This window comes from Rousettus aegyptiacus, unplaced genomic scaffold (genome assembly GCF_014176215.1).
Source record: "Rousettus aegyptiacus isolate mRouAeg1 unplaced genomic scaffold, mRouAeg1.p scaffold_m13_p_2, whole genome shotgun sequence".
Classification (NCBI taxonomy): Eukaryota; Metazoa; Chordata; class Mammalia; order Chiroptera; family Pteropodidae; genus Rousettus; species Rousettus aegyptiacus.
In genome coordinates, this window is record NW_023416295.1 from 35,617,064 (window position 1) to 35,642,851 (window position 25,788).

The following is a 25,788-nucleotide window of genomic DNA, read 5'->3' on the forward strand; positions in this document are numbered from 1 at the left end:
TCATATATTATTCTGTGCCTTGAAGCAGATATTAAGTTTGGCCATCTCTCCACTCCCATACAGGAAGTAAAAGGTCTCCTGTCATTTACTGAAAAAATTAAAAAAGAACTCACATCATTTCCTTTAGGACCAGGGAAACCCATGACACCAGGCTGACCACGGGGACCAGATGGGCCTGGAGGACCTGGACGACCACTCTCTCCTGGACTTCCCTAATGAGAAAAAAATCACATTAGTAGAAGTTTGATAAAAATCTGATCAAAATACACAATATACATATCAAGGCTATAAAACATACATCGAGGTGAGGCTCAACCATGCATGGCATTATTTACTGGGCTTGTAAAATGAGATATTAAAAAAGTACATACAGGAGGCCCTGGTTTTCCATCGCTGCCTGGTCCTCCTGGGCTTCCGGACGCACCCTAAATTGAGGAAGTCAGTCAGGTGATTTAAAAACAATAATTAAAAAAACCTGTATATCTATCACATATATATAGTCTCACATTTGCACATATGTTTTTTCTGCCTATAAAGTATCTTAGTCAAGGGTTCTATTTTCTGTTCTTCTCTAATCTATACTAGCTTAAGTTTTCTTAAAAGAATTTTATTCTATTTTGTCATGAGCCTATAAAAGGTGTAGTCTGATTTATGGTGTGTCTTGAACCTTCTTCATTTGTCTTTTTTTCTTAGCAAATGAGTATTTCTCTTTACCCTTGGTCCTAGACCACCAGGGGCACCATCTCGGCCAGGTTCTCCAGGAGCTCCTCTCGGCCCTGCGGGACCCGGACCACCACGTTCCCCAGCAGGACCCTACATGGTGAAATAAATCAGCAAATATGTAAAAGAGCCTTCATTGACTTAGACATTGATGATATGTAGGTTACAATTAGACATCTTCATTTGGTCTCTTACAGAGAGTTGATGTGTTGCAGACATGCTCAGTATATATTTACTGTTACCTATTAGCTTGGAATGTCATATTAGAAATGTTTTGAGGCAACTTTAACGAACATCACACTCTTTAAAAAGTAATATTTAGTGGGCTTAACAACATATTTTTCTGCATATAAAGTCAAATATCTTTGATGGTATAAAATCAAATTTGTATAGAACTTTAAAGTTTTAAAAAAATTTTCAGGCATCTTAGTTTATCCAGTTCTTGCAATGAGGCTGAGATAAATAATTTCCAATTGATAGATAAGTTAAAGGATTCTCATTGAGGTTAAATGACTTGCTTTAGTTACAAAGCTAGAAAAATAGCTGAGCAGTGGCTGGAGTAATTGTTTTACATTGGGAAATTTTTTAAAACTCTAATATATTTCTTTTAGATATTTAGAATTTAATTAATGGAGACCCATATAGAAGAATATAGCTTTTTGTAGTAGTCTTATTTTTGAAAATATATACTAAATTTTCTACCTTTTCTCCTGGAGCGCCATTTGCTCCAGCAGGCCCTCGGAATCCAGGTGCACCCTGGAAATAGTGAAAGGCAAATATTTCAGTCCAAAACATTAAAATTTTTTATAATATTTGAGTGGGAATAGAGATATTCTCATGTTATAAAGTTTTTCAAAACAATATTTGGGATTGAGTACTCAAGAAAAACCATGGCTGCCTCACCCTGAAGGTGAAGTTCTATGTGGGTGATAATGATGTCATTTCTCATTTAGACGCCCATGAAAAACATACCCTTTCTCCTGCAGCTCCTGGAAGTCCACTTGCACCAGGTTCTCCAGGAGAACCATCTTTGCCATCTTCACCCTTAGGTCCTGGAATACCTGGAGCACCACCTTCACCCTAAAGAAGGATGCCCATAAAGGAATAATGCCTGAATCAGCTTGCAAAATTTTTACCTGTGTACTTTCTAATTGTTTGGTATTTTCCCAAAAGATAACTAAATCTGTTGGGGTAATACTTACGCGTTCACCACGTGGTCCTGGCTCTCCTTTGGCGCCATTTTTACCGGGTTCACCCTAAATGAAACAAAATCTTGATTTAAAAACAGGGAGAATAGACTAACGAAATCATCACCATTGACATTCAATTATAAAATGAGAGTGAAATCAACATAAATTCAACCGCACAAGAACAAAAATCTTCTATTTATATTTTTGTTGTGAAAATTAAGCCACACTTTTCAGGCAACAAAAGAAAAATAGGCCACTTACTGCAGCACCTCGTTGTCCAGGAGCACCATTGGTACCAGCTGGTCCTGGAGGACCCCGGGCTCCTGACAGTCCGGGAGCTCCAGGAATGCCAGCAGGACCCTAAAAACAACCCAAGAGCACTAACATCAGCCAAACCTAAACTTTCTTTCCAAATGGTTAACTTAAACATCACAAATATATTGTCATGCAACATGCAAAAGAAGCCAATAATGTGTGTGTGTGAATGAGATGAGGGTGAAGGATGGAGGCTTCTTACCATTTCACCTTTACCACCAGGACTACCATTAGTCCCAGGAGGGCCCTAGAGAAAAAAGAGAGTATTAATAATCATGCAGATAGTGTACATATATTAGAAGTTGTTAATATATTTACAAAATAAATTTATCAGTAGATGTTGTGTTTTATAGAGAGTAAGTGATTCCTCCAACTATAGCACAATACATAAAAAGTTGGCAAAAAATTACCATTGAATAAATTAGGGATAACAAGATTATAATCTTGTTCTGAATTATAATAATAAATATATAGAAGAGATTTTGGTTCTGTTTCTTCTCCAGATTTTTCTGATCATGGTAATTAGTTTGGGGCACATTCTTTGAAGTATCAGAAAATCAACCATCTTCTAATCCAGTGTGTGTCATGTAAACATAAAATTTCTAAGTTCTAGAAGACTGAAAACCTCAAACACTACCATTTCCAGCACTGATTAAATCAGTGTTTGTCACAGAAGAGTCACTGCTGAGCACTAAGCAAGATTTTTCTCAAAAAAAAGTAATTTTAATTAATAGCAACATTAAAACATATGCTTTCCTAAAATAAGTGTAGCAACACTCTCCCTCTCAATGGCCATATTGACTACTTACAGGAGGACCTGGAGCACCAGCATGTCCCTGAGGTCCAGCTTCTCCTCTTTGTCCAGGGGCACCATTTGAACCAGGAGATCCTGCAGGTCCAACTTCACCCTAAGAGATAAGCCCTCAGTAGTCAATTTCCCCTGCCACTTCTCACCTCTTAAATTATTTACTCTTCAGTCTTATTTAAACCCTCCTCTTCAAGGTTGGAGTAGGATGACTCTATATTCTATCTAAAGCCAAGAATCATTAATTATAAAGGCAAAAAGAAAAAAAATAGTAACTATATGTGTGACCGTGTTATCTCTGTTTCTCATAAAGTGACTGGGAAAATAAAGATAGCATCAGAAGAGATATCAAGATAGTTGAATGTCAGATAAATACAACACACTTTTGGAATCAAGAAAGTGGGTAAAGGGGGTCCAATACAAGGTGATGCAAGGAGACTAGGCTTCAGGTGGTGACACACAATAAAGTATACAAAAGTCATATTATAAAACAGATGCCTGAAATTTACATTATGTTGTTAAGTAATTTTAATTGAAAAAAAAATAGGATTTTAAACATCTGTACAAATAAAAATCATCCACTTGACTGGTGAAAAAAAGTTATTTTCAAGAAGCAATCCAACGATTTTCTATCATCTCCAAGATATATTTTATATTCTTCCGTAGAAATACATGTTTACCTTAGCACCAGGGGAGCCAGGGAATCCTGCAGTTCCAGGAGGACCAGGTGGGCCCTGAAAAAATTAAATACCATTCAAGAGCTCTTAATCAAGTCAACAAAAACTAACACTACTAGTAATAATATGTGAGCACATATGAAATACAAAAGACAATTAAGCAGATAAAATAGTATTTATCGTTCACGGATGAATATTATGTGGAGAAACAAAGTGGTAAAATACAAAGAGAGTAAAATCTAAAGTAGAAAATTTGGCTCTCCTCCCACCCCTGACTTCTACCACAAATTCTGTGACTTCATATAGGTTACTTGGCCCTGAACCATCATTTATAAAATAGGGGTAACATTATTATGTATTTCGTAAGGGTCTTAATCGTCAAATCCAATAATGGCCCACAACTAAAATTGTTAGCATCATACAGATGTTAGCAACTGGCCAAGTATAATAAGGGATTCTAGAATGTTGTTTATGAGTTTAATGTTTCTAGATTAACTGTTTCTAGATTTTATTTATGGGTTTAGTGTTATTTTGAATAGGATGTTTATGAACCATGGTGAGTTTTGAGTCTCTAATCCATATTATTCCAATATTCCACAACCCATAATCTCTCATTACCCTGAAGCAAATTAGGTTAGATAAAAAATTACTTACTGGTTGTCCGTCACTTCCTCGAGCACCATCATTACCTCGAGCCCCCTAAAAATAAAAATTTATCTTAAACATCTACTTAATTCTAAAAGTCTGGTGACAAGTAATATTTTGACTAAAAATTCCAACTCAGTCGAGTTGATTTTTCCTCAAGTATATTGAAATGTGCTACTAATTATACATATTTAGCTTGTTGAAATCTGTATATATATATACCAACGATCTAATGTAAAAGGATAGGATTCTGTATTTTAAAAACTAAATGTGAATTAATGGCTCTAAAACATATACAAAGTTAATACTTAAAAAATATCCTCAACAGGAATAATGACTATGAAATACTTGTTTCCCTGTAAGTATGGCTAACGTTTGATGGAGGTGACTTTAAGTGCAATTTTATAGAAAAGAAATGTTTTACAGGTTGTCACAGCCTGAAAACATGGCGGAGACACTTATCAGTGAGTCTGGGTTGTAAGTGTGCTATTTTGGTAACAATACTCACTGCTGCTCCTGGAAGTCCTGGCCGTCCTCTCTCACCAGGAGTCCCTCTTGGACCCTACAGAATAAAATTGAAAAGTATGGTCATACTTTAAATTTAACATGTGTAATAACAGTTGCTGAGGGAGAAAGACAAGTTTGCAGTTAGATAGAGGTTAATAGTAAAACTAAAAATTATATGATAAGAAGCATAATTACCATGGGTCCAGGAGCTCCGTTTTCACCTGGAAGACCATTTTCGCCCTAGAAACATTATATGTGTTACCATTTTGAATAACAGAAAGAAAATTTTTATTCTTTAAAATTTTTATCTTTTAAAAATTAAATACAATTTCAAGAGTTCTTAAGTCATAATATAAAAAAGTTATGGCACTGGAGAAAAAGATATGCATTTTAAAAATATAAAATTTTTTAGCAAATATTTTATTTACCAGAGATCTCAATTTACATATTTAAAAAATTTGAGGACCAAACAGAAGTAATCAATAAGTCACTCAGGGATGATCGATTATTTCTACTCTAAACAGTTCAAGTTATCAGCTTTCATGAAAGCTTTAACAGAACATCTCAATTAGTCACTTCTATTCAGCTCTTAAAATAAAAAATGGTAGTGAATTTCAGAAAAAGTTAAAAGCCAAAATATAAATTTTAGATATAGCTACAATATTTAAGTAAATTCATTTATGATAATGTGATTTTGTTGTGATTCACCTTTAATCCAGGAGCACCTGTTTCACCCTTTTCTCCATTTCGTCCATCGAAGCCCTATGAAATGTATAAAAATAGTAAAAATATTAAAATCTGTTAATAATACTGAATAGTTGAAAACTTTATGTTGAATTAACTAGCTGCTTCACATAGAAATATTTTTAACATTCACTTAAATAATTTAACATTCCTTTAAATGAATTAAAGATATGAATATTGACTGTATAGTGAACTGTCTGAACTAATCAGAAAGTAAAATTTAGTCCAATTAGGAAGTTGCTTTAACTTTGAGTAACAAATATGTCAGTTTCATAGATTTTATTTCTATTAAGCTGATAGATTTTGAGCACAATTGCTTGAATCTACTTAATGCTTTGCAGAGAATAAAGTTGCTTGATTAGATCTGTAAGTCATATTGACTAAGTCAATGAGTAACACAGTTCTCAATATATTTTTATGTTTTTTTTCCTGACGATGGTGATAAGAAAATTAAATTTTTCTTCCTCAAACATTTTTATACACTTAAAATCAGCTCATTCACTTTGTGTAAATTAACTAGTTTGGTCAACAAATAAATTTTAAGACAAAAAAAATCAAACTAGTTGTCAGAATCAACCATTTCTGGCACATATTCAATGGTCCAATAATATTGGTTAGGCAATTAACGTTGTCAGATGAAACAGTTTATAGTCAGTTTAGAACCTCTACTTACTCTGTGTCCTTTCATACCAGGGAATCCAGGCATGCCAGCGGGACCTTTCATACCCTAAAAATAATGAATAGAAAAGATTTTAATAAACCTTCAAGTAGAATCACAATCCAATAGTAAAATGCCTTCTAGTTAAGTTTAGTCCAATTTAATTATATAATGATTTTCAAGCATTACTTCAATTAATCAAGTGGATGCTGAGGACTTACAGGAGGTCCAGGCAATCCTCGTTCTCCAGTTCGTCCGGGTCTTCCTGATTCCCCCTAGGTGGAGAAATAAATGATACATAGATGTTTTTATAAGAGAAAATACATTGTAGCCAATTAGTGAAGTGATTAATTTGCATTTTTTCACACCAGGGATTTATGAAAGTGGTTAGGTTAAACATGTAATTGTGAGATTAACTTTCTTAATGGAAGGAATGAGAAAGACTTCTCCCACCTCGATGTAAACTTGTGAATAATGCAGGCATTTTTCATAACCAAAATATTATGACCACCTCTCAATCCAACGAGAAGAATTTGTAATTAGAAATTAAATGTGAGAGGAAGAATAGCATAATATTAAAGGCATTTATAATTTCGAAATTCATAATGTACAGATATCAATTTCTTCATTACAAGAGTAAGAGAGAAAAAACTTATTTCTCCTCCTTTTAAGTGGCATAGTCACTGAGTGGGTCTTCTTGACAGAGTTAAGTAGCACATTTGGGGGTTCTACTAGTTTGAATTTAATAAATGGCATATGTAGTTATGAAAATACAATATAGATATTCGAAGAGTAATATAAGCTAAAATGTCATGAAAATGTTAATGATATTTGAGTAAGGTTGTTCCTCTGAAATTTCAGCATATGGTATATGCTGTTTAGAATATTCCAAGTTGAATTTTGTAGTATCCCCATTCACTCTTTAAAAACGTACATCTTTTCCAGCAGGACCAGATGGACCCATAGCACCAGGAGGTCCTGGAGGGCCCTGAAAACAAGAAAATAAAGAACAAATAAATCTGTAGATTTTTCTGTTACAGGTAATTTATTATTATATATTATGTGTATTCCTGGAAAAAACTCCTTTTGAAAAATATTCTCAAAATTTCTCACCATCTCAATGATGCATTGAGTTAATGTTATGCCTATATCATATTCAGTTTTTACTGCTTGTTAAACTTATTTTTAATGGAAATTAAAAACATCATGCATCTATGTTTTATATAACAAGTGTATTTATAAATGCAAATGCACTTTTACATTTTTGAGATATTGAATTTTTAAAAATATAGATATTTCCAAATATTTTAAAATATTAAAATAACTTCTTGCTTGCTTATACAGCATGCTTTCTTGGAGAATGCTAGTAGATTATGTTTATTTATAGTAAATTAAGTTTTTAAAATTATATATCAGAAGAATAGATATGAAGATGAATTGAGTGGCTGTAGAAAAATGAAAAATTAAATCTATGTTTAAGAGAGAGAGGATTTATATCCATACTAGGAATTGGAACATTGTGATGGCTAATTAGCCAGAGAATTTCTAGGTTAAATAGTAAGTGTCCTGAGATATTTAAATCATTCAGAGTCCAAAAGATCTTTGAAACCAGTTCATCTATTGTAAAAATATCATTTCTTATTTTAAAATATGAGCATAATTTAATCTATATTTTGTAGAGACCGTTAATCATGTTTAATAAAATGAAGATGGTTTTTATATAGAATTGTCAATATATTAAATATAGTTATAATTGTTACTTACTGAAGGACCAGCTTGCCCAGGTTCACCAGGGGGACCTTGGTATCCTGGAGAACCCTGGTGGGCAAAATAATATGTAAATATTTTAAAAGTACATGATTTATTTACATTTGGAAGATAGTATGAAATCAGGATTTTTAAATGTAGTCAGCAAATTTTATTTCAGTTTATAAAGATTAAAATCAAACTCTTCAGACCCGAATAAAGTTAACTTCTTCCATTTCATCCACTTAATTCCATTAAAATTGAATTGTTTTAAAATTGGAGTCATACACATGCAAATTAAACATGTGGTTTAATTTTACCAAAGTTTTCATTTCTAATAGTAGTTGGTGGAAAGGAATTAAATGTGAAACCCCAACATCTTTGAAGGAATGATAGTTTCTTGGTCATTACTTATCTACTTAATTAGGATTATATATGCTGACAGAGCTAAATTACAGCAATATCTGTTTTAACTTGATTTATATAATATGAATGAAGAAAAAAACACCACTAATGGCTATACTTACAGGGGAGCCAGGATGACCAGATGCACCAGGAGGACCAGGAGGGCCTGGGGGACCCTGGAATGTAAATTTGAAGGATAAACACAAAATAAATGTATCTGAAATATACTTTATTCAGGCATCAAAGAGATGCCTCTGTTTAATGATTCTGACATCTTTAAAAATGTGAACAACCTACCTTATTACATAACTATTACATTCAAGAGTATGATTACATTCAAATATGATTAATTGTATTAGATTCACAATGAAGATATTACAAAAATGTCATGCTAAATGAAATTCCTACAAAATCAATAAAAATAACTGGCAACTACTATAAAATGTTGGCCTGAAAAAGGAGACTCAAAATCTGGAAAAATCCATGCAAAAAACTATAAAAATCCCTTCAATATTAGGATACTGGTACTGGTGAAGAAGCTCTTTTTGCCTCTTGTAGAAAAGTACTTATCTGTATACTATACCCCCCATTTCTAAAACTAATGGTGTAAATCAACCCCCAAATTCTTAACTACATCATTGAGTTATGTTGACAAGAAAATTTAGATACGCATATGAGAATTATCAATGTATGGGATAACAATGGATTACAATTATAACCAACAGATTTATCATTTTTCAGAACTACAGATTAAACTAGGAAATTTTCAGTTTCGTAACCTGCTATTTCTAAAGATTATTAATAAATTTATAAAACTTTAGTTTTTAATTAAATTTTCTCATAACTTTTTTTTGGAATGTTAATAAGTAGTGGCTTTTTAATTTTTTTTTAGTGAAAAACTTTATATCTGATTGAGAAATGGGATTTATATTGTGAGTGTAGTTGAGTAAGACCAGATGTTTACTTCGTTAATACAATTCTTCTGGCTTTGAAAGATACAAAAAAAAAATCACAACCCTGAAAACATTAGAGATTTTCAAAATTCTCCTTTCACAATTTACCATATACCAATTTTAAGAATTTTTTTTTAACTTCTCATTTGGATCTATTAGTTAAAAGTTTGTCTCCTCCAGTTTTAGAAGTCACAAATATGGGGTCCAATGATCTAGGCAGCAATCCTCCATAGCCCCAAGAATCTAGCGTCATGTTTGGTTTACTCTTACATACCTTTCCCTGGCAGTGAAGTGATAAACTTCCCTACTGTTGCTTCTCCTGAAAGGCTGTCTACAAGGGTCATTTACATGGGCCAACATGCATCATGTGTACGATGCCCAAGTTTCAGTGCTTTTTGCTATTTGCTATAAAAACTCTAGGTCATTTACACTGAGAGAAACCTTTTGGGCACAGTGTGAATAACTATCATTTGCAATAGGTAAACTTAAAGACTTGATGAATTCTGGAAATAATCGTATTTTTATTTCAGAATTTGAGGCAAGATAGATTGTGATATTGGACTTCATCACTCAAAATGTCATCTAGAAAGTAACGTTTAATTAATGGAAAGATTTTAGAAGAAGATTCTGAACAACTTAAGTGAGAAAGAGAAAAGTGGAAACAAAAAATAACATTCGGTTGAAGTTAGGGAACATATGAGTGTGAGACCTAAGCATAAAGGCAGGTGGGCCTCTGGTATAGATTGTTGCATAAAGAAGAAATGAATTGGAAAACAGGCATGAAGAGAGGCAGTTAGGAAAAAATGAGTTAAGAGAGAAGGATCATGATAATCCTATTTTCCTTCCCAGACTTGATAGAGAATAAGCTATTTTGTACAACTCTGTGATAATACTAGTAGAACTCTATGATAATACTAGTAGAAAAATCATCCAAGATTTAACAAACTGGAAGGCTCAATAATGCTCTAAAATGCAGAGAAACACTTATACATACAGCTGGTCCGGGATATCCTGCGGCTGCTCCTCCTACTCCAGCCTTAACATCGTATGACTCAAACTGGGGAGAATAGTTCTGTAGCAAAGAGACCAGATAGATATGATCATTTTGATATATAATGTTCATTTCAAAAACATTTAGAAGTGCATGCAACATTTACTATTGATTGATATAAACTTTCTGAATGCCAGAGTACGTGGTATGTATTTAATTACCTCTCTCTCTGTAGCTTTAGATATCCTACAGAAATACTTGCTTATGCAATACACAAATCGTTCAACTAACTGTATGTGATGTTAATCCCAAATAATTTGTTCTTATAGGCTCTTACCCAAAATATTATTTCTAAGTGATATCTACAGCATTAGAACCATAAGATCATAGACTGTTTGAGGCTGAAAGAGCCTTGAGAGAATACGACCTGACCTTCTCATTTTGAGAAAAAAAAAAAAGTCAAATTATTTTCCTAACAGTTAAAGATGCAAGTAAAAGCTATATCCTCTTGCTTCTGGTTAATATGCTGAACAGATTCACCAAAAAATAAATATTCTCATGAAAAATAAGCATAAGAATAATAGAAAGACTCATGTGTTTATTGGACTTCTTTGAAGATTATTCTATTTTGAATGGTAGGCCCAGCAATGGGTTCTCTTTGGTACCAGGATAAGAATAAGTTAGACAATAGCCTTTGCTTTCTTTTGAATTGATATTTGAGAAGTCATTTTAAAAAAACTCCTAGTGATTTTTAGATTTGTTTTCTAATTTCCCCTAACTCCAACATAGCAGAAATTTTGTTTTATTTGTTTGGTTAATTGTTTTACATTCTCTTTAAGAGGAGCTGTACTCTGAAGGCTTGGCAAGAGTAGTTGCACAGACTTGAGTAATGTTGACTTGAAGGCTATAAAAGTATTCACAGCTCTTTAACTGCTTTTTGTTCAAACTTTCAGAAGTTTTACTATTGGGATTATAAACAGAATAAGTACAGTTGCAGCAATTCCTGTATTCTCTGGGTTAATTCTTTCAGGGGTTGATTGTGCATTTCTCAACATTCTTGCTGAGAATTTGGAAAATTTTGCAAAGATATAGTAGCAATAGCATTAGCATTATGAGGAAATGTAAATATTTATAAAGTACTTAGAACAGTGCCCAGCACTCTTAGCACTAAATAAGAATTTGTTAAATATATAAAATCAAAGAATATATATATAAGGAACCCACAAAAGTTAGATGTAATATAGGATAAAGAAAAGGAAATGAAGTAGATAGTTTTAAAGGTTTTTTTTTTTTGTCATGGAATTTATTACCTGACTACCAGTGGGGCACGATTCACAGATTCCAGGGGGGCCAGGAGAACCAGGGGAACCTGGTTGTCCTGGAATACCAGGATCACCATTTCTCCCAGGAATACCAGGAGGGCCCTAAAAAAAGTCATAGATAAAAATTAATGAAACAGAGAAAAGTCTTAGTGACTCAGAATCATTATCAATTGCAGCTTATCTGCTTTATAATATGAGAAATCAATATAAGTGAAACATTTTCTTGGGAATATACACATTTTTCACCAAATCATGTGAATAATTTCAGTGTCATTTATTCCTTTGTTTATTGTCCTATACTTTATTTTTCAAATTGATAATGGGAATGAAAACCTCATATAAATTGTGGGAAACTGGAATCTTTACATGTACAATTACAGATTCTCAGTTTAAGTTATTTTGTGTCATTATTTAAATATATGTTACTCAAGGAAATCTATGAATGACGAAATTCAAATATGGAAAAGCTATTAGACAAAAAACCAAATTACTCAAAGAACTAATTTTATTCCACTAATTTAATTACTTACTGGATCTCCCTTGGGGCCTTGAGGTCCGTGGCCATTAGGAGGGCGAGTAGGCTAAAAATGGAAAATAAACAGATTAAAAAAGATACAAGAGCAATTTCCCAAGAAATATGTCCCAATTTGCATAATTATTTCTTATCCCAAATCACGACAAATCCATAGTTTTAAACTGGATGGTTACCTGTTATACATAACACCGACAAGATTGTTTGACAGACATTACTGTCATTTCTTTTCAAGCTCCTATAATATAGGAACTATTTATGTGTTTAAATATAAATCTTGAAGATGTACAGATTTTCTTTAAACTCACAGCTGTTGGAGGCTGTGGGCAAACTGCGCAACATTCTCCAAATGGGATCTCTGGGTTGGGACAGTCTAATTCTTGGTCGTCACATATTATGTCATCGCAGAGAACAGATCCTGAGTCACAGACGCATATTTGGCATGGTTCTGGCTTCCAGACATCTCTATCCGCATAGGACTGACCGAGATGGGAGCATCCTCCATCAACAACTGAAAAATAAGTAAGATCGTGTGATATTTTCTTATGTTTTGCTGAAATGTGTTTTTCGTTATGCTGTCATGACTATTTTCAATAGCCAAAGTGGAGATACTTTGAAACAAATAATTTCTCCCTTTCATTAAGCTAATTCGTGAGTGTGTTCTTGTCAGCATGTTTATACAAGAAAAAATCTATAAATTAAAGCACCAAGAGTATCATATTTTCTCTATATAATTTATTAAGTAATAAGAGATTGCTTAAAATACCAAATCTACTTATTAACATCACATTGGCACACCATAGTAAATTTTCCTTAAGGCCAGTAAGTATTTTATTTCATTTATGGTAAGAATTTAACACCAGTGGAAATCATACAAACATTTAAACATTTATTTATTAACCGTGCAGTTGAAAATCAGTTTTTCTACCCAATTGCTATTCTTTGCTTTAACAGTAGATGGGAGCATTAAACTATAAAGATAATTTTGTCATTACTTCTGAAGACTTCTGGATTTTATTAACCTAGTTGAGAAATTCGGGGGAAAACTCGGATACTCTTGGCAGCATAACATTCTTCCAGATTTCCTGGGAAAACTTTAACAAAGCTTATTGTATATATTTAATATCATTGTTAGCTGTGTTTGCTATTAGCAGCAGGACTACATGCTATGACATAATATACTGAATATCCCATATGGATATAAATAGGTCTCCAAATCACAAAAATAAATAAATAAATAAATAGATAGATAGATAGATAAATAAATAAATAAATATTCACAAGAAATAAGTAATAGTAATAGGAAAAATATGAATCATGACCAAGTGTTTTTGTGGCTTTTTAAAAATGGTCAAAAATTTGCTTCAACCAAAATTTTAGACTATTTCCTAATTATATGTAAGGTACTGAAATTTCAGCAGCTATTATGAATGAATCATTTCAGGGGTTGCCAAAATATAATCTGGCCTCAATTCTTAAAGCATTAGCTATGGATTATGGTTAAATAAAACTTCAGTTCTTGAGGATTTCTATAATAGCTTGCCAGTAATTGAGTAAACAAATTAGTTTCTAAAGAGCTGCAAATATTTTTGTAAACAATGAATGATATACTGTTCAGTATTTGTATTTTTGTGCAAAGTAAAATTTTATTTTCTCAGAGCCTAGATCTTTAAAATGTCTGCTGAAAGTGACCCTCTTGGAGGAGGTAGGTAGTTGACAATTTTTTGCTGCCTTGTGTCAAGAAGCCTTTGAGTGGGTCCCACGGTTCTTACATCTGGATACTACAAATGGCCATTACGATCGCCTTTTTAAGTTCCCATTTCTATATCTTTTCCATATCTGATGTAATAATGATTTAGGTTCATGCTAAATACTTTGGGTTTACAGGTTCAGCTGGTTTAGTAAAACTTCAAAGAAAAGGAGAATTTCAAAACCTATAGACTACAGTATTCTAAAACTGCCTCTACTCCTTGTTTCCATTTATGTGTGCAGATACAACTTTCGTGATCTTGTGCAAAACCCTTAATTGAGTCAAAGAAGTTTAAAAGTTTATTCTTTATGTTCCAATTATCCAATGTGGTCTATAGCTAATAAAAGAAAGCATGATTGTTTTATTGCAATTTTAAGTAAGTGGGAAAGAATCTATTTATTTAAAAAAGTTATTCTAGTTTCTCTTCCATGTTTGAAACAGATACATGAGAACAACTGGGAAACAATATTGTCTAAGCTTTTAAGGAAACATTCCTTTATACTTAGTGAGGATAAAAGCTGAATGCCAAATGCTTACCTAATGCAAATGAAGTAGGCTTATTTAAATGGTGTTATGAAAGATATGCTTCAGAGAAACACAATCTTTTTCATTTTGTGAACAATAACAATATGAGGGTCTAAGCATAAAAAACATTATTCTGTAAACATAACTGACATATTAATTTAAGAAATAAGTTCAGTGTCTTTTAACAAAAGTTCTGAAAGTTTTAATGAGATGAAAGACTGTTCAATAAAATTGCATGAAATACTTTCTTTGATCTTGGCATTGGCTTCTTTTTCATAAAAAGAATCATGTAAAAACTTTCTCTAAATTAATTTTATATGAAATGTCCCAATAGATTAGTTTTAGCTTAGTATTTCCCCATTAATAATAGGCTTCCCAGCCTCCTTAAAAATACCACTAGTGTACAGAATGTTGACTATAGGCAATAATATTGTATCATATGCTTTAAAATTTGCCAAGAGACTAGATCTTAAGTGTTTTCACCACACACACAAAAAATGGTAACTGTGTGTGGTGATGGCTGTATTAATGAATTTAATTGTGGTAATCATTTCACAATGTATATCAAATCATCACATTATACACTTTAAATATATATAATTTTATTTGTGAATGATACTTCAGTAAAGCTGAGGGAAAAAACTACTTGTTTATAGTAATGATTCAGCTCTGTCTCTGGATCAGGAGTATCCTTCCATGTTTAACACAGGAGTATCCTGTGTTACAAGAAATTGCTTATTAAATACTAATGGCATATTAAAGACAAATGAGGAAAACAGTTAAAGCTATGAACAAGCATCTCGAATTTTAAATATGTTCTTAATGTGTCTTAAAATTAACATATTTTCCCTATGTATTTATCTTCCTATGTTTGTCTCATTGAAGGTATTATCACATCTCTAAAAATAAGTATTTTCCATTTGCTCTGCAAATTATTAAATAAATGAGCACAACATGGACTTGTTAAAATTGTAATCAAATTTGTTAGAATTGTATTAAACCCAATGTTACATAAATGAAAATTGCTTATTAAGCATCCTGTTTTTAAATTTTATTGGAAATCATGTGCATTATGCTTTTTAAGACACAAAGTTCTCAATATAAAAGTTGAATTATTTTAGAGCACTTTTTAAAAAAGTGAACAAGTAATAGATTTTCCAATTACTTTCTTCTTCTTTTTTTTTTTTATTGTTTAAACTAAGTCTCCCTGTTCCAATTTGTAATTAATTTTAAACTTCACCTCTCATGCCACTTGATGTTTCTGTTCATTATTACAAAGCACAGTCCTGAAATAAATTTTTCTGTGGTCACACAATCAACACATTAGATGAAATCATCTGCTTACCATGATCTAACTTACAAAATAAAGTGAAGCTAGTATATGACATAATCTACTTAACTTCTTTTATATCCCAGTTTTCTGTTTTGGAACTTTGGAGAAAAATAAAACCAAGTAACATAATCTAATATTTTGAGATATACTTAAAGCTCTTGTTTATGTTTTTTAATGTTCAAGTGTTAGTTTATGCTAATTTTATTGTTGTGACCAAAAAAATAAGCAAATTATGTTGCTATAATTCCATTTTTGGAGTAAAAATAATATGCCCTAAAGTATCCAAATTGTTAATTTAGCTTGAGTAACAAGTTTAATATTTTTCTCTTCTTATTGATATGATGTGTAAGTCATCATAACATTATTTTCCTGATACTTTAGAAAGTTGAATATTTTGTAAGTGCAAGTTTATATAGTTTCCACCTAAAATATGTTTGACTTTTAAATGACAGTAATGTTTGGAGAACATACATTTTTATTAACATGTTTCTGCTGCTTTTATATTTATTGGAATATGTTAAGATATGTTAGTTAACAAAAAATACTTTGAAGGAAGTATCTGTAGACCATTAAAGATGGAGAATTTCAATTTTAAAATGTTGTTTTACATGGACAAGGTAGATTCTGCTTATTCTTGTTCCCACCTAAAACCCCCCAAATGTTTATGAATCATCATTTCTAGATACTTTCTTATTTTATTCTTATAGAGATGTGATTGTTATGCCTCCAATTATAAATTTTCTTTAAGTTGATTAATATTTTGTCCTGCAAAAGATAAAATGGAGAATTAGAATTAAAAGTACTATACAGCTAACAATCAGCAATTACATTATAATATAATCTTAGTGACAATTATAAGAATAGAAAAGAACATATATTCTACTTGTTTTATTATAAATTTTATCTTACCTTCCTTATCACTAAGTCACTAAGTACTTTAATTTTTTCCTTACAGTAATGTTATATTCCAGTGTTAGTAAAACTAATATTAGGCAGAGCTTGCACTGCATCCCTTATGTTGTAGGCACTGTTCTGAGTGCTTTGCATATCTATTTTATTTAATTTTCCCAAAAGCCCTAGGACATAAGTGCTATTGTAATCCTCAATTTACAGATGAGGAATCTGAGACACAGAGATATAAAGTAATTTTCCCAAGGTGATATGTAAGGGGTAAAGCTAAGATTTGTATCTAGAAAAGCTGTCCCTAAATTTGACACTCTTAACAACCAACCACATTCTAGTCCCTTTCTGCAGTTTAAAGGCCAGGGTAGGATTAAAGGAACCAACTTCACAGCTCTATCCCATAATGGTTTCTAAACCCTGAAAGCTTAAAATCAGAGTCTAAAAAGGAAGATTTTTTAAAAGAGTTACCAGTTTTCTATAGAATATCTTTTCCTATTTGGTCTCAAACCAAGAACATCCGGAGTTGAATTCTGTTGTTTATTTTCTTCTGACCTTATGAAACAGAGTTTTATCTCCGAGGCCACCTTAATGACATCCAGACCACCAACAGGATTAAACTGTGACTGGAAAACCTAGCATACCTTTACTATACAGAGAGAATTAAAATTCCAACAGTAACAGCAACAACAAGGACGAACAGGTAACGCTTCTGCATCCAATGCAGAAAATATTTGTTAGGATGTCTAAGACATTGGTTTTCAGAAAATATAGCCACTAAACAGTTCATATTAATGAACTTCTAACTTCATTAAAAGCTTCTTTTCTAAATTTGGACATTATGAACACTGAGGCTCCAAAGAGTATTTCTCTGATTTTAATTAACTTGAAAAACATGGTCCCTGTTTGCCATCCTCCACACCAAATGCTATAGAAAAAGTTGCAGAAAGATAAATGCCATTTGCTGAAGCAGTAATTTCTCATTGTGAATTTTCAAAGCAAATTTAATTTTTAATAGTTTCTGACTCCTTTATCTTTGATTTTTGAATCTTTTGAGCATTAAAAATTTTGCCCTCTTGTTTGAATTTTTCATTTTGTTCATTAAGCTTACAGTTCTTGACCTCGGTTATGGAAAATACAGGGATTTGTTAATCTGAAAGGAATCCACTTTCTGCTGTGTTTTCATTAGGCACAGACAGAAATTCTGGTGGTTAACATAACTCCCCAAACTACATTTAACAAATGATTTGTGTACGAATATCTATCTCATTTTTTCCGTTGTCATCTTGACATGAAACAGGCAGTATCCCCTTTGAAAACTGTATTTTTTCTACCATACGACTCCCCACTAATCACATACACTTTTTTTTTTTTGAGTGCAGAAAACAATGGAACTAAGCTTTTTTCCCAGGAAAAATATTTTACAAGGAACAGTTCACTGAGATGTTTCCAGAAAGTTATTGTAGACCTGGAAACTTTACAAATGTTCTTCGTGTCCAGAAAAGGCAATAACATCTTTTGTGTTTAAACTTTAACTCTTAAGCAATCCACTTTAATCACTTCAAGACAGTGACATCATTTGATGTTACAAAATAAAAGAACTGGGCTACAAAATCTTTGGAACTCTGTATCAAGGAAAAGTCATCCACAGTGAAACCCATGGGGTTTCGGTAGATGGCACTCTTCTCCGAATGACAACTCTGTATGTGTGGAATAGGGTCTTTTCTGAGAAGCTATCTTTTAGTCTCAACTTTACTTTTGAAAAACTTATAGCCAGTGGTTCTTGTTTTTTAAATAAGACTAGTAGATAAGACATCAATCTTAGAAGCTTAATTAGTTAAAGGACATGTAATCACACTTTCTTCTCTCCCAGAATTGTTCCAAAGGCTTTGCTGCCTCTTATAATACTGAAAGGTTTAATTCCAAAATTTAATCACAGTATTTACCCACAGGCCTTTAGATCATCGGATGCTGAATACTCTGGAGGTGATAAGGAAATGCCAGGTATAGTAAATGAAAAACACGAAATTTTGTTTTAACATTATATTTACTTAGAATTTATATTATCACAGAACTGAAGAAAATTTCTGGTTAAATCATAAGTGATCTTCTTGTTTAAAAATTAGATTTAGCAATTCAAAATTGAGTGCTTAACAGAAAGCAACATCTACTTTTTTTTCACCTTTAGAAATTCATTAGCTTGTACATTTTCTAGGAATACACACACACACACACACACACACACACACACAGATATTTTAGTATCTCCTTTCAATGACAAACTGTTACAAAAATAAGAAAATTCATATACTCTGAATTTAATGTATATTTTGTTTTCTCTAATTACCCAGGATTTAACAGAATTTCATTTCTAACATTTTCTAGTCGTTAATTCCAACTAAAGCACTGAATCCATGTTAGATGTCTTGACACTAAAATATGTGAGCAATTATGCATTCTCTCCTCTTAAAACTGCAATTATTTCTTGTGATTTTATGTTAGATTTTTTTTCCATTACTTAAGTATGTTTAATTTTAGGGGCAACACAAAAACAGAAAACTTGAATGCTACTTGGTCTGTTACGAATTCTCTTGTTAAGCATAATAGAAAATAGACTCTTGTAACCTGTAGTAAAGAACTGATTCTTTGCATCTATTTACAGTTTTGTAATTCTAAAACAATGAAAGACCTATAGTTTATTGTTACAGTGGAATTATCAGAATAGCAAAATATAAGCTCAAACCCTTTTAATTAAAATAAAGTTGATCTCCTTGTCCTAATTAAGTAATATTATTTAGTAATATATATCTATCCATTTATCTGTCTACCTGATAAGCAGTGCTAAAATACTTATGTTAAATAAGGACTACATTAGAAACTTGAAACACATTCGAAAAAGTCATTATATGTTATATATGGAATAGTTATGTGTGAAATTTTGAAAAGGACCATAATATCAAGCTCATTTCTGAATAATATTTAAATATTGTTACCATTGTATGTGAATACATATGTTTGGCAATATTTTATCAGTAATATACTTATTTTCTTAGGAATGTAGTGTTTAATATTTAAAATTCATACATGTAATATTTTTAAATCTCATTATGAAACACAGAATCCAGCTGTGTAACCTTTATGTTGGCATTGGTTATGTAACTGCCTGACAGCCACTAGGCGGTGAGTCTTTGTGCTTAAAATTTGGCATGTTTATAAACTACAGGAAATATAAAACAGACCACATTTCTCCACTGGTGGAATAAAAAACATGAATTAAATAGAACTTTCACAAATTTGTAAGAAGATCAAAATTCTCTGTGAGGACATGTTTTATGTTCCAGAAAATTCATGTGAGCAGACTAGAAGTTAGTGTTCATGAGGGCTGTGCTGTTTCTGGTATTCTCAGGGCACATGTAAGAAACCCATACTCTAGAGCTAAATATGACTGTTCTCAGGTGCTGCATATTCAGCCTCAGCCACTTCCTGAAACCTCTCCAAAGCTAATCCACCAGCAGAATTTTCTTGTAAAACCTATAGGGAACATAAGATGCCCTATCTTTAAATACTTAATTTTTTTCATGATAAACAAAAACAATAAAATGAAAACAATTCCTTTCAATTTCTTTTGAACTTGAAAGCACACAAATATATCAGCAAAATTTCATAGCTATTTATTATTTTCTGCAGCTAAAGAAAAAAAGGAAAATAAAAAGAATTTATGTGGTATCAAATACTTTTTCTCTCTAAAATTGGATCTAGAAGAAAAATAGCCACAGTGCTTATAAAAAATTATAACCACCAGGCAATTACAAATATTTTGTCAATCTTTGAACTAAACACCAAAGGTTTGCAGTGTTTTCAATAATTGGGAACTGTGATTCCTCCCCCATTCCCCCGAAATCAGAATCTAAGAGCCTGAAAAATTGCAAAAATTTTTAATAAGGTCGGGGTGTGGTAACAGCCATTTGGTATTCTAACCAAGAACTGAGAATTGTAGCATCTTCTGGGAGGGACAGAATGGCAAGGGAAAAGTGGAGAGAAATGAAAGAGGATGAAGGATTGAGGATCCTAGGGAAATTAAGGGGGAGAAGGCAAGAGGAAAGAAGAAAAGAGATGGAGGAGTAGGAAGGACACGTGATGGTGTGGGAGGGGTGCTAGAGGAAGGGAAGAGGGAAGAGAAGGGATGGGCTGCCTTAGGAAGGGGGTGGGGCGATGAGTGAAGGAATGAAAAGGGGGGAGATGTACAAAGGAGCCAAAAGAGGTGGAGAGATAAGGAGGGGAAAGAGAGAGAGAGAAAAGAGTAAGGGGGAGAGGAAATGAGAAGAACAAGGAATATGTATGTTTCCTTTCTTTTGTGGCCATGGGCCGAATATAACTGAAATGTCATTGGGTGTTTCCCACTTACTTACATACATATGACCTGTGAGGACATCAAAGATATTTGGTACTAAAAGCAAACCACTTTCAGACACCATGTTTGCAAAAACCATGGGTTTAAATTTAAACATTTTTGATTTTGTGCATACAGAAATTGATGTGCAATGATTTTTTCTAATTTAACATTTAAATGTTTCTATGAAAGTTTGTATTCCAATTTTTCCAGTATTTTTGTGACTAAGAGAAACATATGAATTAAAAGAAATATTTTTACATAATCAAATAATAAGAAAATTGTGGTTTTGGGGGAATTACCACACAAGAACCAATGCCTGCACTTATTAGAAAATACAACAGATCAACCTTTTTAAAGTCAAACAATACCAGTGTCTTTACCTTGTTTGTAGAAAGTTAAACCTTCCTGTTGATATATTTAAAAAATAGTCTCTTTATTAATTCAAATGTAGTTAAAATATAGAACATGTGTAAAACACTAGACCTTTAACAACAAACTACTAGAAAATATATATTAATCAACCATGTAAGTGCTTGAAACAGAATAGAGACAAGAACCATGAAAGATTTTGAGCAGTTTGAACCTGTTAAAAGGGTTGAAAATATAATCTTGTTGCCGTTTTACATTAGAAATCTATTCAGTAATTCTAATAATGTATAGTATTTTCATTAGAGTACTATTAATGCATGCTATCTTTTAAATGCATTACCTTATTGGAAAAACAATGCTCGATAGTCTATCCTTACAAAGAATCCAGCATACAAAGGAAAGCATGATGGTATTACAAGAGACCAATAACTTCCAGACTGCCCAGGGAAGCATTCCAAGATGTTAACAATCCAGGAGGGGAACTTTTAAAAGCCATTTTAAGGGTTTCTAGTGCCGTTAACATGAAAGTGAGTTAGTACAAGAACATATTTATCTTAAACAACCGGAAAACTTTTAAATATAAAAATGACAATATTCTTTCTAAGCAAATGCGAGAAAAGCACCATCATGGTCAGTTCTATGCTTCAAAATTGGGAGCTTAGAGAGGATATTAACTTTTAGGAGACTAATTTCCCCGTTATACCTATTTGCAAGGAGAAATTAAGACAAAAACCTCATAAAGTTTCTTGAAATCAGTACCTACTCACCTTCCGGGAGCTGTTGTGCCAAAATAACAGTGGGATGAAGCAGAGCAAGAAGTAACCAGATCCCCTTTTGCACAAAGCTCATCATGTCTAAATATCAGACATGAGACTCTTTGTGCGAAAAGGAGAAAGAAAAGCAGTTCAAAGTAGCACCATCAGTTGTTCCCTGCCCTTCAGCACCGGGCCCGTCATAAAACTCAGCCACTGAGATTCTTTTGCTTTGGCCTTAAATAGGAAAAAGTTTGGCTTCCCTCACTTTCCAGCCCCTTTCTGAAATATGAGAGCAGCACCCATCCCCTTAGCAGTAAAAGAAATGATTAATATGTCTTTTTCCCTTATAGAAGACACAACCCACAAAGTAAGAAAAATAGCACATCTGGAGCTTGTATGCATCTGTTTACATATAAGTTTGTTACATATTTTAGTCACATATATGTTTGTATAACTTAAATGTATACATCAAAATACTCTGCCTTGTGTTTTAATGAGAGAATTAAATGTATGTATTTTTTTATTTCCCCTTATAACATTTAACAATTACATGATTTTGAGAAAGTGCCTGATGCTCTTTGCTTGGGCATGGCTAATTTGCAAACCTTATCTTCCTGGAAGTATTTTATATTGGGATTTTGCCAGATTCCACTCTAACTCAATTTAAAAAGGGAACTGTAAAAGATTAACTGAAAGAAAAGCTTGTTTGTCCCTTCTACTCATCCACCCACCCTGTGTCTTGAAAGTTTAATTTCAGGCAAAGGTCAAAAACTAAGAATCTGATCTATATTTGAATGGCATTTTAAAAGTTAGATACTTATCTATAGCTGTTTCCATTTCTCACAAATTTCTTTAGCCAGCCAGAGTGATTTCTTGTGAGATTTCAAATTTTTATGCTGCTGTGAAATCCAGAACAGATTTTTCTAGAGAAAAATTTAGTCTTTTCATGTCTTGATTTTTGAAAAACAAAAGAAAGAGCTTATCACATGAACTATTGAGAATACCAGATGAAGTTCTCATTTTATCTGAATTGGTATAAAGATTAGTATAAATATTTCCAAATTTAGACTTTTATTTATGTAAATTCTGGACCACATTAACAAAGCTTTTTCAATGTATTTCTGGATCTAGGAGTAACTTCTGGAATACATTTGAAAATGGGTATATACCATTTATAGGTCTTTAATAAATCTTTGCAAGAAAAATAGGTTTGTCCCTATTATCAAGATATTTCTAGTAATCAAGATGTAATTCTTCATATCCTAATCATTAGTCTGTAATTACTTCATTCATCTCTGTATTCTACACAGGCTTTTAAATTCTAATAAAAATCACCTGCATTTATTATACTCTTTCCATGTTACCGTAACCATGGCTACTTCATACATATGTGTGCACATCAAATTCTTCCCACCTCACACCCAATTCATGCAAGCCACTTCTTTAAAACTCAGTTCAAAATTTTTTTCTTTAAACTTTTTTTTATCTTTCTCTTTTTCTCAATTTGTGTTACTCAATTCACATGTTATATGTATATCCCAAGTGTACATCTATTCTATAAGCAAGAATAGTAGAAACCAGCTTCTCTACATTCCCAGTTTAAAAAGCACAAAGATGTCCCAATGTAGATGACATCATCTGGTGATAGGAAAAGAGAACTAATTGGACCAATCTCTTGTGCATCTTCTGGCTTTAGATTGGAGAGTCATTATTTGAAAGGGAAAAAATAGCTATGATAATAATCTTTTTTTCTGTATCATAGCCGAGATATTGGGGGGAAAGACTGTTACATACATCTTCCTGTCTCTCAATCATCTTCATTCTATACTTTAAAAAAAAATGTGCTTGTATTCAAACCAATTCAGAAAAATGATTTGTTTTCCTCTTGGTGTCTTTGACACTTGCACAAAATTCATATATCTATATTTATTACCTTATTACTTTAGATGGTCAATGAAATTGAAATTTATTGTATTTCTTCATTAGAATTATTATTTGATACATTATTTTCTAGATAATGCTTTTTATGCTTTATTTCAGGAATTACATATATGATTTTTATTGTATTTTTGGTTTGTCCTAAAATTCTTATTTGGGTAGCTATTCAAATAAAAGTTTTATGCTAGGAGAAAAATTCGCAATTGATACATTCATTTAGGAAAAGTTAATTGATATTTTGCACGTAAAAGTATTGTTGTATATTAAGGTATCAATGATAGATCCAGAGATAAGAAATCTTAGACTCCAGATTTTCTGATTTAGTATTCTTCACTACCTTGAGCATATTTGGATCCTTTACATTCTGTGTCCCAGATCCTATTCTTCCACCTCATGTCCATGTGCTTTTTAATACAATGTCTAGATGGATGTGAATTTGAGCTGGTGTCATGACTGGGTGCAATACACACATTGGTGAATTCTATTATGCAATCCAAGAGCTGATGTCCTCATAGTAATCTACACATACACTTCTTTCTATACATCCCTGACTTCACTGATATTAACCAGCTCACACAAGCATTCCATTTGCTCTCTGGATTGCATGTGGAGTTTTAACAAATCTAAACACTTACACCAGATAACACACTGATTGATCTGGCTCTCCTTAAACAGAAAGAATGGCTGGAAAGATGAGGCAAAGCAAGGGTGTGGCGAATTATCAACCAAAAATTCAAATATTTTCCAGTTCAGTGGAAAACGGAGTTTGGGAGAGATGCACAAGCACAGCTGTGATGAACTCAGTAGGCCAGTGAATGTCAGCAGTGCTCTCTACAATAGCAATAAGAAAATCAATTATCTCCATCATGAAAAACACATGTAAGAGAAGTCTCTCTCTCTCTCTCTCTCTCTCTCTCTCTCTCTCTCTCTCTCTCTCTCTCTCTCTCTCTCTCTCCCCCCCTCCCTCTCTCTCTCTCTCCCCCTGCGACATCTCTCTCACTTGCTAGTTGTTCTACTTCATGTGTGGTTTTCTTTTTTAAGGCAAGGAGATGTGTTATTTTTATGGATATTTTCTATATGCTTTCTGGTCATCGTAAGCTCCTTTAAAATGTATTTGTGATAAAGATTCATTTAGAAGTAGTCTGAATCCATGGCAGAATCACAGCCAAAAATAGGGTAACATTCTACAATTGTAAAATACAGTGCACAGTTTCTTTGCTATTCCTAGAGAGGTAGATCAGTTCACTTAGTTTACATGGGTGGAACCATAGTTAGAGAGCTGCGTTCCCTTTAAAGGAATTTGAACAAATACCAATATGTGTGCAGTAGAGCCAGAAATATGGTTGAAAAATCTCATGTTGCAGTTGAAAGACTTGGGCGTGCCTAATCATAGATATCCAAGATTGAAGCAATGACATTGGTAGTGGGACATGATAGGCAAATATCCGAGTGATTACTATGACCAATTCTTTAAGAGCTTTTCTTTAATTACTTTTTAGTTCCCAAGGTGGAGTTAATTGTCCTCTTAATTCTGTTTCTACAGAACTATATTAATAACCACTTCTTTTAAATTTGGCTTTTGGACAAGGCTCATATTTCCTTGATGTTTAGTGAA

General features: G+C 32.6%; 1 protein-coding gene across 1 annotated transcript in view; it reads right to left on the reverse strand.

The window, feature by feature from the left end:
• The window catches only part of COL3A1 (collagen type III alpha 1 chain), a 39,546-nt gene extending 17,060 nt beyond the window's left edge, over window positions 1–22,486 (reverse strand). Inside the window, exons 1-24 of the mRNA XM_016149143.2 lie at window positions 22,248–22,486; window positions 12,519–12,721; window positions 12,209–12,259; window positions 11,667–11,780; window positions 10,360–10,437; window positions 8,535–8,588; window positions 8,026–8,079; window positions 7,196–7,249; window positions 6,483–6,536; window positions 6,277–6,330; window positions 5,568–5,621; window positions 5,055–5,099; window positions 4,861–4,914; window positions 4,362–4,406; window positions 3,711–3,764; window positions 3,035–3,133; window positions 2,428–2,472; window positions 2,172–2,270; window positions 1,923–1,976; window positions 1,693–1,800; window positions 1,423–1,476; window positions 715–813; window positions 372–425; window positions 114–212 (exon numbers count right to left, since the gene is read on the reverse strand). Coding sequence (XP_016004629.2) covers window positions 114–212; window positions 372–425; window positions 715–813; window positions 1,423–1,476; window positions 1,693–1,800; window positions 1,923–1,976; window positions 2,172–2,270; window positions 2,428–2,472; window positions 3,035–3,133; window positions 3,711–3,764; window positions 4,362–4,406; window positions 4,861–4,914; window positions 5,055–5,099; window positions 5,568–5,621; window positions 6,277–6,330; window positions 6,483–6,536; window positions 7,196–7,249; window positions 8,026–8,079; window positions 8,535–8,588; window positions 10,360–10,437; window positions 11,667–11,780; window positions 12,209–12,259; window positions 12,519–12,721; window positions 22,248–22,332 — 1,764 coding nt within the window. The 5' untranslated portion in view covers window positions 22,333–22,486. The remainder of the gene's footprint in view (window positions 1–113; window positions 213–371; window positions 426–714; window positions 814–1,422; window positions 1,477–1,692; window positions 1,801–1,922; window positions 1,977–2,171; window positions 2,271–2,427; window positions 2,473–3,034; window positions 3,134–3,710; window positions 3,765–4,361; window positions 4,407–4,860; window positions 4,915–5,054; window positions 5,100–5,567; window positions 5,622–6,276; window positions 6,331–6,482; window positions 6,537–7,195; window positions 7,250–8,025; window positions 8,080–8,534; window positions 8,589–10,359; window positions 10,438–11,666; window positions 11,781–12,208; window positions 12,260–12,518; window positions 12,722–22,247) is intronic.
• Window positions 22,487–25,788: the final 3,302 nt, after the last annotated feature.